Raw genomic sequence first — 13,994 nt, forward strand, 5'->3', positions numbered from 1 at the left:
TCTTACTTTCTTCTGTTTTCTTCCCACACAGTGGTTTCTCCTGTCTTTTACTGTTAAGTTCTTCCTAGTCCACTGCTTTCAAAGGCTACTGGGTCTGCATGTCTTCCATAGCAGGCTCTGTAATAAACCAGCTTTCCCCCCGCCCTGCCCAGGTACCAGGAAAAATGCATGTAAGCTAATTTTTGCTGGCTTTCTTGTTCCACCAAAATAGATACCTACTTCCTCCAGAAGGTGCACTTGGGATCAGTTTATAAGAGCTCCTGCTCAGTGATGGACTCAGGCACTTGGCCTCTGCAGGAAGAGTAGTTTTCCTGCTTGTAGGATTATTTGTGAAGACTCCAGTACTGTCTCTGTAGGTGGCCTGACCATCATGCCAGGATAAACTTTGGGTTCTGTGGATTTCAAAAGCTGGAAACATCCTTTTTCAGAGCTGATTTTTAATTACGACTTGAGCTTTGGGAACAGTGTGCCAGAGGTCTGAGAAGGCCTTCCTGCAAGCAGTCTTGAATTTATTTTTAATGCACTGAATAAACATTAGGAAGTAAAATGCTTGCCCCAGGATATCTGTAGCTACTTCACCCTTTCTCTTGGCTCTGACTTCCCAAACTTTTTCTCCTTTATTTAAAAAGGGAAATTTGGAGAATAGTCTGCCTATGCTTAATAGTGGTTCCTGTGCCAGTCACGACTGCCCTTGTCCTGTAATTGCAGAAACCAGTTCCAGCAAATTCATAACTTCCTCTCTGCTTTTGACTGTGGGGCTTATTAGGTTTTAACAAGGTCAAAGGTTCATCCATTCACTCTTAAAAGTGTGTGATCACCTTACATGGTAGCATATTTTTGAGTAGAAGTGTCTATTCAGTTCTCCATCATAAAGATGAGCAGTTTGGGTTCTAGAATCACACTTCTTAATTGCTTCTTAAAAATGTCATACACATCCCAGTTCTCAAATTTCCTTTGGAATTGCTACAGTCATGAACAGAAAAAGCTATTCAGCTGTAACATTTTGCAGTTGTTGGGGGCAGAAGACTAAATTCATCCTTGTGCAAGTGTGTGTATGCAATAATCTCCAACCAAGTTCTAGGTTAGTTGAGCTCAGTGGACCTAATGTAATTGCCTGCATCAATTACTTTTAAATTTTACAGTTTGTCTGTATCCCTCAGAAGTGTGAGTGGGATTGCCTTTATAGTGAGGTCTTATAGTGTCATAGCATAATAGGTGTAATTAAAAAAAAAAATAAAATTCTTGCACTCTTCATAGCCAATCTCTGATCTGTACCCAAACATATGTTTACTGATATAACTGTACACATACATTCATACAGACTAGAGTACCTCAATCCTTCCATGTTTTTAAAATCTAATAATGCATGTTAAAACGCATGTTTTAAGCACACAGCTGGTATTGTGCATTTGAAAACTATTCAGTCGCTGCTCTCTCAATGCACGGAGCTCAGCTTGCCAGGGAAGACTCTGAAGTGATGTCCTCATTGCTGTATTGACTTCTGGGAAAGCAGAAGAAACTGACCAGAAAGTAATTAACCTTGGAAGTAATTTAGGGGCACCAAAATGATGGGTCTCAAGAATTGCTTCCTTAAGGCTTTTCATGCTGGGCTGCTGGCCACTTCAGTAGTGGAGTCAGCTTTGAGAGCCAAATGGCAGAACTCCTCCTGATTTTGATGGTGTGCTGTCTCATAGTTAAGACCCTTCAGAACCACAGATATTCAGCAGACTTTCTATGTGCATAAATCCGTACTCACACGCATGCCGCAGGCACCAGACATCTTGCCTCCTGCTTTCCTGGAAGACAAACTTAAAAGATTTTTTTTTTTTTGGTGAAGTATCTGTCATACTTTGATATATAGAAATCAATACAGTTTAGCAATGCTAAGGTGTTCCATAAGTGGTTATTCTGAAACATGTGCTGTTTTAAGTCCCACTGGCCAAGAAAGTTTGCTACATAGCAGGGAATCTAATTTGTCTTTTTTATGCTAAACTATTTGAGTAATTTTGCAGTTCATATGAGTTCATTAGTTTTTCTCTACAGTTTTTCTGTTGTGAGGCGACTAGCTTGTGTTATTGTTTTCAACATTTGTGAGCCTAACTATACTAAATTGCAGAGTGCTTGCTCTTTTCTGAACATCAGTCATCTTGAAAAGAGTACGTCAGCTTCACTTTAGTCTGCCTGCCACTTTGGGGTGACTAGAGTGTGCCCTCAGAATTGTTTTGCCATTGAGCTAATGACTATTTTAAGGTCAACACGATGCTTCTAAAAAGACTCGTCTTAGAGGAAGAAGTTCAGAAATCTGAAAGAATACATTTCAGGTGTATTTCATACTGAATTTATGTAACCCTGGAGCTTCATAGGTAAAACCTTGGTTTTGCTGAAATAAGCAGCAGATCTCCCTTTGACTTTAACAGGTGAAATTCTGCAGGTAGTATATGCAGTTGTTTTATGCTTAGGCTTGTCAAACCATAACTGCCCTAAATATTGCACCTTGTTTCCTTACAGATGTGCACTGGTAACTACATATTTGTTCCTTATATGATAACTCCACATAACAAGGTGTACTGCTGTGATAGCAGTTTTATGAAGGGACTAACAGAACTAATGCAGCCCAGTTTTGAGTCGCTGCTTGGGCCTATATGCTTACCTCTGGTGGATCGATTTGTTCAGCTCTTGAAGGTGGCACAGGCCAGTTCAAGGTGAGTTGTCTTTTTGTACCCCTGTCTAAAACTCATATATTCCTGCTGGCAATATAAATGTCAGACTCTTGCTTCAGGATGATGTGATGCTTTGTCTTCTGTCGAGACAAATTAACAATGAATGACTTACCTCGACCAAATCTCTCCATTGACACTGCTCTATCAGTAATTGTTCCACATATACACTGTGGGAGAGCTGCAAGGCCAGAAAAACAAATGCAAGGGACCTGTCCCAAATTGCTGACGTGAAGTTGTTCATCTCCAGCCAGTATTTCCGGGAATCCATTCTGAACGACATCAGGAAGGCCCGTAACCTCTACACAGGCAAAGAGCTTGCAGCAGAGCTGGCAAGGATTCGACAGCGAGTGGATAATGTTGAAGTCTTGTCTGCTGACATTGTAATAAACTTGCTGCTGTCCTACAGAGACATCCAGGTATGAATCCTATGCTCTAAGATCAGCTAAAACATAGTAAATTAAATTACATTCCCAGTGAAATTTTTAGTGTATTTTGCACATATTTGCTAAAAAACTATACAAATAACGCACACTAGTAAAAATCTTTTACAGTATCTTCACTGATGCTTTTTAATTTTTTTTGTAGTTAGACTGTTCATAGCAGGTAAGCGCTGTTATTTTATAACAGCATCTAAAAAGTACACAACATAGAATAACTCTTCTCCATCTCAGCATTACTATGTGATAGCCTGTAGTGTCTCCTACTTAAAGGCTATGGTAGCATTCTGCTATTGATACGTGTATGTATTCTTTGTCACCATGCTTGTGACATTTTTTGTGGAAACATAACATGTTCATGTGCATTTCGGCTTCTGGAACGGTGCAAGTAATTGCTTACTTTGTTAGACAGAATTTCAACTGTTGTTCCTTAAACATTTTGAGGTGGTTTGGTTTCAATTTTGGTTTTGTTTGTTTGGTTTTTAAATATGTCAGAGAGTAAGCTACTTTAAAAACTGTGGTATTGAAAGATTATTTTATTGTGTTTTTGTGGCTCATGCCTACTTCAGAGTTTTGGGATGCCTTAATTCAGAAGCAGTTAGCATTGTAATGTCTGTACAATATGAACTCTGATATGCATTCAGTCCCTGAAGCTAACTTTAATCATGACATAGATGTACTAAAATTTCTACAGGTCCATGTTGAAGCAGTACAGGAGACCAAATTGTGTGTCCCTGCTAAATAGTGTGCATATTCACATTTCTGATGAGTGCCAGGCTGTTTACAGTTTGAGACTGAAGAAACTAAAATCTATAAAACTTAAAATGAACTGAAAATACTTCTTAGTATGAAATAAGAGGTGCTTAGTTCAAAGAGGAGTTTATATAGGTATACCTCGGTAGAGCTACATAAAAGTTCATTATTCCCTTCTTTTGAAAGGATTATGATTCCATTGTGAAATTGGTGAAAACTTTAGAAAAACTGCCTACTTTTGACTTGGCTTCCCACCACCATGTGAGGTTTCATTATGCGTTTGCGCTGAACAGGTAAGAATCCTCCCTTTCTTCTGCTCTTGAACACTAAATCAGAACTGTAGACTTCTCACAGGCTTGGTAGTCCGGGATGAAGTTCCCTACTGGAATCTTCATATGCACGTCTAGGGTTTTTCAGTGAAGCAACTCTGGGGACTCTGAGCTTAGTGATCAATCTAAGCTTTCTTTCTCTTGTACTGTCAAATTCCATTCCTTTTCCTTAAATGTGTTTGATTTGTCTTTCCATAAGTTTGCATCGTTTTTTTCATTTCAGTACCTAAATCAGAGCAATAAATACCTAGCAGTATTTTACCTCTATAAAATACACTTTTATCATTGCTGTATGAGTGGCAGTGCTGCAGCATTTGTGCTAACTTAGACATCATCTTATTCAAGTCTGAGTTCTGGTAGTGTCAGGAGACAGGAGGAGAACTTTCATTAAGTGTCCATCAGAAGATTTTATTATAATAATAATAAACAACTAATTTTCATGTTCTCTGATAACATGCACAAAATGTGCCACATGGAGCAGCATGCACTACTTTCTTGGGTTAAATGAGAGCCAAGCCTAGATTTTTCTTTTTCTAGGATACTGGCAATTGGGCAAGGCACTAAAGGGGGAGTTTTTTAGAGGAAACTACAGAGGTTTTCTGCTTCCTTGCTGTTATCACAATGAACATTTTGCTATTGACATTTAGAGGAGTAGACCAGGTGTCAGCATTGAAATTCTCAAATATAGAAAATGTCTACAGATCTTTCTGCTTCTCACAGATTTGAATATTGTAATTCAGGTTTGCTGAAGAGCCTCAAAACTGCATGTCATGTCAAAGTGATGTCAAAATATGTCACAAGTAATTAGCTGAAAAACTAAACCTGTTTTTGAAACAAAACAAACATAAAAACCAGCTATCTGGCATTGTTTTGTCTGAATAAAATGTCCAGATCCTTTCTTGTTCCTTTGTACCAAGTATATGAAGGTATAAATATTGTGCCCTTTTTGTTCCTGCTTTGCCAGAAATACGTGGAGCTTTGCAGATTAAGTAATCCAGCATGTGTCTGCCGCTTCTGTGTAGCCTTCACAAAAGTCACTAGGTGTACCTTGGATTTTTAAGAAGTTATTTAGACCTCAGGGTCACCATTTTCTAAAACAAAATCACCTTTGAAAACAGGACTGGACTAGTTCACTGGGGCACTAAAAAATCTGCAGAACTGCAGTACAATCTTTTCAGGCAGATTCTTATACTTTATTGGTTCTGTTGAGACTTCTTGCAGACTGAAATGTCTGTTTTTATAGATGTGACTATTAAGATGTAGCCTTTGAGGGTATCTTCATACAAAAGGTCTACACAGTACCTCCAAAGGAGTTCAGATTTTCCTCTCCCTCCCTTATCCAGATTGTACATTCCACTGGAATCCATGCTGTATGCTAGGAAGGAATTATCTGGGTTAATTGTAGCTTTCTCCTTATTGCGAATATAGAGTATGTTTCCTGAGCTAAGGCAGGTCTGGAATACTCTGCACATCTGAACGTTTGTTGTGGAAGAAGCTGTCCCTCTTGCTTCTAATCCAGGTCACGAGCACGGAAGGATGGAGCGGCTCAATTAGTCAGGATTAGTCTGACCTAAATCAAGAAAGTGTGTGAGGGCATTGGTGATGGAAGAGTAAGCAGAAAGAAAAGTGGGGACCTCTGTCTCTGGAGAACAGCAAAGTGTAAATGGCTCGTATTACAAAACACTGTTGTCTTACTGGTTTTGTTCTCATTAAGTTCAGGTAGCTATTGGTTTGATCTGGATTAGTGATAGTTGATACAAGATGTGGAAGAGTTATCCACCTGAAACACCATTCTGAAAATTGCCCTTCTGTAATGAAAGTCAGCCGAAAAACAAAGAAGCTGCAGACTTACCCTTGTTCCTTTACTTAAGTGGTCAATATGAGAAGAGAAAACAAAAGGAAGCAAACCTTCAACAACTGGCAAGTGATCAGTTGGCAGGGGAGCTAAGTAACACAGACCTGAAGGAGACTGTTACTTGCTCAGCCGGGAGCACTTGGTTTCTCTCCCTGGGGCCTGGGATTGTCCATCTCAAATGAGTACACCAGCCTTGCTGTGCCACTCTACAAGTACTTGGGGAGCCTAATGCAGCTCTGTAGTCTGAGGGGACTTTTCCTAATTTGTTAGAATCTGACTGGTCTGAAGGTTGGGAAGAGACAGCACTGGGTTTCATTTGTCTTTCCCATCAGGCTGAGACAACAATAGAGGTTGGCCCAGCACATAGACTTGCACACTCTGGGGTTTTTTTTTGCTCAGGAAAGCATTTTATACTGTCTGCTCAAGCAAGTGCTTTTGCTCTGTTTTCTTAATTATTTTTGTTATGATGTAAGTACTCATTCATCCTTTGTTACCTATTCTGCTTGATTTAAACCTTTTCTTCCACATCACTCCCTTCTGGAGCTGCATACATGAGCTCAGAGCTCGCAAGCTCTGATCTCTCAGGTTTGACATTGACACTACCTGTGCAGATGCATCAAAACTTTGATATGTTCTTGTAGAGGGGGAAGAAAAAATCCACTACTGAACTTCTGATCAAATAGTATCTGCTTTAAGATGGCTGTGGCTTTTGATGTGGTTTTTTTTTTTTTCTTTCTGAGGTAGCTTTTTCTTGCAAACTTCTTCAGTGCAAAGCTTGCAAGACAGATACAAAAACACTTTTAAATATTCTCCTCAATTCAAATTGTAGCCACTGAAATATTACAAGCAATTTCTCCAAAAGAATATAATACTCTTTCCAAACCACCGAAGAATAGTTTTTGCTGAGAAAGGAGTCATTTGCTTGTTCAGTACACAAATAAGTAAAAAATTCTAAACTCTTGATACTGAACGATGTATGTACCTAAACTGTGAGTCACCAGGAAGTGTCTAATGCTTGCAATTATGTGGTTTATTTGTCTTAAGTACTCCTGTTAATATTATCAGCTTCACTTCCTAACCTTCCCTATTATGGGAATTCAGTCTGGTTTACACATTTTGGGTTTTTTGCTTCACATTCATGATCAAAATGTGTGTGTATATACATACATACATACATATAGATATATAAAACCCCACAAACACAAGATGGAATCTTTTTTTCCTTTAAAGCATGAATTACTATGAAAGAAATATTAGATATGAAACCTGAGGTTTGTATCTTTCTATTTTGTAAGAAAGTAACAAGTGATCTTTCTAAGAATTTCTTTTGAGGCTCTTGTTGCTGTTGTTAGTGCTTTGCTCTAGCTGATGCTTCATGGGAGAGAGAAAACATGTTTTGAGGCTTTTATAAACATGTCCCATGATATTAAGAAAAGGGGAAAAAAAAGAGAAAGGAAGGGGGAGAAAAAAGTGTGGATATATAATATAATCCATTGTGTCTAGAGGCACTTTTTACGTGGATAAAATCATACATATATATTCAAACATGGTCATGAAAAACTTTCTTGTTAACTTTATTGGGTTTTTTAATCAAAATTTTTATTTTTTTAATAGGCGAAATCTGCCTGGAGACAGACAGAAAGCTCTAGAAATTATGATTCCCCTGGTAGAACAGGAAGACCAAGTAGCTTCAGATATGTACTGCCTGGTTGGTCGAATTTACAAGGACATGTTTTTGGAATCTGGGTTCACAGACACAGAAAGCAGGGACAAAGGGACATTCTGGTGAGTACTGTTTTCCTGGTCTATGTCCTTTTGTTAGCTTTGGAAAAATATTCCTTAAACAAGAATATATTTCAACTGTTTTTCATCCCAAAAATTTGGCATCCTTAAGGGATACACTGAATCTTCTTTGCTTATTTGTTAAGAATGAGAGATTTATGTTGTTCAGAGATCTGGTTCCACAAAGTTCTTGAAGTGCCTCAGAGACTTGGAAGTTTAGGTAGCTCTCATCGGAGTGTATTTTCCTTCTTCTTCCCAAACATGAAGTCTCCTGTTTACTATATTATTCTTAGGAATCTGAGCCAGACAATAATCAGCTGTGAATCAATTGGCATATCTGCAATCTGATAGACACTAGCTAGCTAGGCTTAAAAGTGCTGAGGTTTAAATCTGCACTGATGATTAGGGTGTACCATTCTGTCTTTTTTTTTTTTTTGCTTCCATGCTCACAAGTAATGTGACTCTTACAAGCTCATGCTGGCAAAAGTTTTATCACCCCATCATCACCGTATAGTATATGCATATTACAGTGGACTACAGTCCCATCAATAGTCAAAGTAGCACACAATAGGCTAGACAAATTCTCATCTTAATTTTAGAGGCAAGTATCATGTTTTTTATTGCTTTTGAAATGCACTAAACCACTGTTATGTGGAATAAGTTAACAAATGGAGGCACTGGATGCCATCCTAGACTTCTGTGAGGATGAGCTCCTTTTCTCCATTATGATTCAGATGAGGCAACAGGCAATCTGTGTTTATGTATCCTGCACATCAGATTCTAGTTCTGGTCTTGTGCTCATCAGCTGCCTGTTGAAGTAAATGCTTAGAATGGAAAGTTTTCTTCTCCCTTCGTCATTTATCACTTGTTTTCAGTAAACTTCAGATTAGAACTGTCTTTGGTAAGAGATAAGATATAATTGTTTACCATTTGTGGCCTCAGAATACGAGTACAGTTTAGAATTGCTGGTCATGCTTCACAGTATTGCAATGCTTATTGGACTTTTTTTAAAGATGTTGCAATAACAGGAATGCAGCATATTGTTGTCGTCCCTGTCTTCATAATTTTGAATTAAAGAAAAATTTTATTTCCTCTAAGGCAAAGCCCATAACAAACTTTCAAGATTCTCTTTAAAAAAAATATATATATATTTTGCTCATGTCATGAACTAATGTAAAAAGAAAACTGTAGTCCTGTATGCAAATACTACGCATTATCACAGGCTAAATAGAATAAATAGAAATTACTTTTGGTATTGTACATCTTGCTTTTTCCTCATTCATAGTGCCTTATGAATAGATAAAACTTTGACATTTTCAAACACAATTGAACTAAGAACGATTATATGTATAATAGTGGTAATTACTTCTAGGATATTTCACATAGAACACACTTTCAGTTGGTGCATCTTAGCAGTCATGATATTCAGACATTTGATGAGGGGAAGTGATTGCAGTCAGGCATACTCGTTTGGGAAAGGACAGCAGGCTGGCAGCTCCTGCAGCAGGGTAGGATGCTGACCAGCCAGCCCATGAATAATCCCTGAAGTCTCTGGCAAGTCAGACCCCGTACAGACTGCTCCCTGTGCCTGCTGCCGTAGAACAAGGTGATCTCTGTTGAGTCAAGCTCGAGTTTGGCTGGAGGCTGTACCGGATGGGCCAGCTGCTTTTGGTTTGTACTTTATGCTGGACATTGATTTGAATTCTAGTGTTAGTCATATAGGAGGCTTGACATGGCTGAAGGGTTGACTCGTAACTCAGTGGAAGGCTCTTGGGAAGGAGCAGACCTACTCCAGTGCTACACTAGGCCACAATGAGGGAAGGTGTGTGCAGGAACGATACCTCCATGGTAGTGTAACTTTATTTTGAGGTAAGGGTTATTATCTCAGTCTTAGAGAAATGAGGATGCAGAAGTATGGTGAATTGCATAAGATAATGAGAATTTGGTAGCAGAACCAAAGCACTGTTTTTGCAACAACCGGTGATGTCAAGGTACTTGATTCCAAAAAAAAAAAAAAAAAAGGCAGGCAGTGTGCTTTCCTGATAATTAAAAAGCAGAATAAAAGACATCTTTCATATAAATGAGACAAGAGATGAAAGATTAATTATTAACTGTCACTTTCTTGTTGTATACTGACAGTGTAAATCAGACTTACCAAAGCTATCAAGTCTTTATTCAAATCTCTTCACTGCTATCTCCTTAATTCAGCATTTGCACTGCAACGTTTTCCCAAATGTCAGCTTTCAATTTCTTGATGGCATTCATAATTGCATCAGCTAAGCTAGCCTCTACTTTACAGGCAGACTTTTAAAACTTACCGCCTTTCTACGATACTGTGCAGGCTCCTCCAGTGGTATTTGAGGCATGACAAGGTACAGCAATTGTACCAGTTGAATTTAAATCAGTTCAGTCAACAGATGTGGCTTGTGAGTTGTTTGGGAAACTGTGAATATTTTTATCTGTTCAAAATTAATTATTACAGGTTATGTTTTACTTTTTGTCTGTAAATTCTTGCTGTGTAGGCTATGTGGATATAAGGCAGGTTTAAGAATGTCAGCACAGGATCACACCAAATACAAAACTACACTTTTGGTTATAACAATTTAGGAGAGGTAAATAGGGCTACAGAGGTCCAAGATACCAGTATTTTTTGGTGTGAGTAGCATGTAAAGATGGCTAGAAAAATGAATTTCTGCTGTGGGGAAGGGAGATGTGGAAGCAATTTGGAAAGAAAAGGCAGAACCCTGGTATGAAAATTCCCAGGATGTCCTTTCTGGTCTGCTGGGGGTAGGTGGCAAGCTCCTGGCAGCAGGGGACTGAAGGGGTGGCCTCTGACAAGAGATGAGGAGCTGCCCTATGTCAGACACAGCCAGTTCCAGCCAGCTCCAATGGACTCATCACTGGCCGAAACTGAGCACATCAGTAACTCTGGTGGCACCTCTGTGGTAACATATTTAAGAAAAGGGGAAAAGGTTTTTCTGGGGGCTGTTTCACCAGTGCTTCTGCAAGCAGTAACTATATTGCAAACTTAAGCTCACCTCCACCTCCTTTGGCTGTATGACTAACATTGTTTACAGCACAAATGTGCCCACCTGTTGAAACGCATGAGATATGCTTATTTTATCTTTAAATTTTGAAGTTTTGTCTGTATCTGTCCAAGAACTAGAGAAATTTTGATTGTCATGCCAGGAATTAGGTATTTGGGGGCAAAACAAAAAAAGTGAAAGTACAGTCTCCTGTATTGAACAAAAACACTTGCAAGGTTTTTTTCCTTCTTCTATCAATCTTTCCTTTTCCTGATACTGCATGAGGATTACAGCATGAAAGATCTCTGGGGCAATAAAGGGAGCCCAGTTCCTAACATCACTGTCTCTCCAAACAGATTATGCCAGCTAACGGGTCTCTTCTAGCTATATATACTTAGAATCAATGAAAGTGTCATCCTGTTTGGTGGGTTTTTATGGGGGTTGGGTTTTGTTGTGGGTTGTGGTTTATTTTTTTAAGTGAGCAAAAATATTTTGTATGTACTTTCTTCATTGTTTTGTTGTAACTCACAGTACAAAAAGAAAGGCAGATGATGAGAGAAAAGCATTAATTGAGTCTACTCTGCTCATCATGCTTTTTTTTTAGAGGACTACACTCTTGTCTAATGATTAAGTTCTTTGGAGATGGGCAGCTGGAGTATAGAAAGAGTGTATCTGTACCAGATTGAAGAGAAACCTGTCTTGCAGTTTTGGAAAGCAGAGCTTATGTTAGAGGATGCAAAGTCCTGAATCAATAGAGCAGGAAAAACAACAAAAAAAATAAAATTTAAAAATTACAAACAAGCCATATTTTTGGCCTGCTAGGATCAAAATGCCTTAGATTTGCTTACATGTCAAAGTGTGGTCTGGAAGCCAAATTCTTAGGTTTTGTATAGATTATTTTTCTTTCCTTCCTTCTGTATTAATCTCACAACCTGCTTAATTTTTTTTTATATAATCCATCTGTTTGTCTGGATTTTTCCCCATCCTTTTGAAAGTAATTTTAAACTCTATTGCTTTTTACTGTAGCAGAGTTGTGTTAACTGAATCTTTTGTGCTTCTTAACTCACATATGATAGTCTTGTTTGCCTCCTCCTTACGGGGGCGTGGGGGGGTGGTGTATGTATATGTATATGCAACCAAACATGTTCTCACTCTGTAGAACAAGTTTAAAGCACTGTAGATCTGCTGTAGTCACCACAACATGCTTTGCTAGCTTGAGGACAGTGTTTGTGTGAAGACCCTCAACTTCTTTTAAGACAAGATTTAGGCTAGGTGAATACCACTGCTGTTCCTCTGGCTCGCTCACTTCCTCTTGAGGGGAATGAAATCTGATACAGTCCTTTTTTATGTGAATAGACTCATAAGGATGATGTCAGTGAGACACCCAGTAAAGAATAAGATTTGGAGTAGCTGAAATGATAGCTAAATGCGAAGTATCTTCATGTATCACTTGCTTTTGTGCTTATACATTTTGATATGCTTGTATGTCACTGTAGCAGATCCACAATAGAATCTAAGGTTTCAAGTCAGTGAAAATTCATATACTTAAGAGTAAATTAATGAGCTTATTAATATAACTGTGAAACAGGTCTCTTACAAGCTCATAGTATTTTTTTCTTTAATCTCAAATAAAATTGGAAATCTAGTAAGATATTATAACTTTACTGGGATGGATGAGTAGGGTCTGTGCTTGTTGTGTATGGGGAAAGGAAATGGGAGGAGGATGTATAAATAACGGACTCCCCAAAATAATCACAAAGCATGTGTGGAAAACAGTAATATTTTTGCTTCCATGGATTCTTGCTGTGTAAACAGAAGATAAGCACTTAAAGTACCTAAAAGTATAATTATGTCCCTATTAGATCGCATTATTTAGAAAGTAAACTTGTATGTTTGTTTTTTTTCTAGGTTCAAGAAGGCGTTTGAGTCAGAGCCAACATTACAGTCAGGAATTAATTATGCAGTACTCCTCCTGGCAGCTGGACATTGCTTTGATACTTCTTTTGAGCTGCGGAAAGTTGGTAATTATAGCTTGCAAATTCACAGTGAAATCGCATTCTAGTGAAAGTATGACACCATCCACTGTTGTAGGGGAAAAATCCGATGTTTGTATATGAATGCTTTGATAGTGAGCGTGTGAATATTTAAGTTGGTCTGCCCCACCACCACTGATCCCACCTGACTGTGGGTGAGCGCTGTCATGAAGACCTGGTTCCAGTTGCAAGGTCTTAACTGGTTACCCGAGCTTAGTGAAAAATGGCAGCCCTTCTTTGCAATGGCATCATTTGCATGAAACAGGAACACCTGAAGGGGCAATTCTGTTCCAGCTAGCATTCTTAAAAATAAACAAACAAAACCCCCTGTAGAACTGTAGGGAATGTGGACAAAAAGTCCATCCAGAGAGTGGGGAAAATGCACTTGAGCTTGGGATGGGCTGAGAGAAGAATGTTTCTCTTCCAATACTTTTTTTGAGGTTTCCTCAATGTCTGTATTCGTAGAATCACAGAGTGGTTTGGGTTGGAAGGGACCTTTTAAAGACCATCTAGTCCAACCCCCTTGCCATGGGCAGGGACATCTTTCACTAGACCAGGTTGCTCAGCCTGACTTTGAACACTTCCAATGATGGGGCATTCATAAATTCCCTGGGCAACCTCGTCCAACATCTCACCACCCTCATCGTAAAAAATTTCTTTCTTAAGAAGGAAGAATTAAAGTGTCCATTTTGTTCGTGATTTTGCTGGATTTGAGGAGAGTGCAAAGTCAAGATTAGTCAGTAATACTTTCAGGGAAGGTATGGGAGAAAGCACTGAAAGTTGTAATGTGTAGTAACATATCCTTTTCAACTGGCATTCTTCTCCATGAATTTCCATAATTCTTGAATTATCGTAAAGTCTTTTTTATCATTCTGTCTCCTGAAGAGGTAGTCAAGTGAGACAGGAACAATGTTCTTCGCTCCACAGAATATATCTGTAGTCAGCCACTGCTCTAGTTTAGAAGTTAGGTGTGCACTGTATGTCTGTAAGTAATTTTCTACATAGAGAAGGTCTTTTTGAGTGTGAAGGTCAGAGTGAGATGGTTACTTTCACGTAGAT

At 38.7% G+C, this 13,994-nt stretch overlaps 1 protein-coding gene across 1 annotated transcript in view; it reads left to right on the forward strand.

Annotated features, from left to right (window-relative positions):
• Window positions 1-13,994, forward strand: part of MAP3K5 (mitogen-activated protein kinase kinase kinase 5) — a 107,578-nt gene that overhangs the window by 40,440 nt on the left and 53,144 nt on the right. The window contains exons 4-8 of the mRNA XM_010574640.1: window positions 2,509-2,702; window positions 2,968-3,136; window positions 4,097-4,203; window positions 7,709-7,879; window positions 12,811-12,923. Coding sequence (XP_010572942.1) covers window positions 2,509-2,702; window positions 2,968-3,136; window positions 4,097-4,203; window positions 7,709-7,879; window positions 12,811-12,923 — 754 coding nt within the window. The remainder of the gene's footprint in view (window positions 1-2,508; window positions 2,703-2,967; window positions 3,137-4,096; window positions 4,204-7,708; window positions 7,880-12,810; window positions 12,924-13,994) is intronic.

The sequence above is a fragment of the Haliaeetus leucocephalus genome, unplaced genomic scaffold (genome assembly GCF_000737465.1).
Source record: "Haliaeetus leucocephalus isolate CR32 unplaced genomic scaffold, Haliaeetus_leucocephalus-4.0 Scaffold450, whole genome shotgun sequence".
Taxonomy (NCBI): domain Eukaryota; kingdom Metazoa; phylum Chordata; class Aves; order Accipitriformes; family Accipitridae; genus Haliaeetus; species Haliaeetus leucocephalus.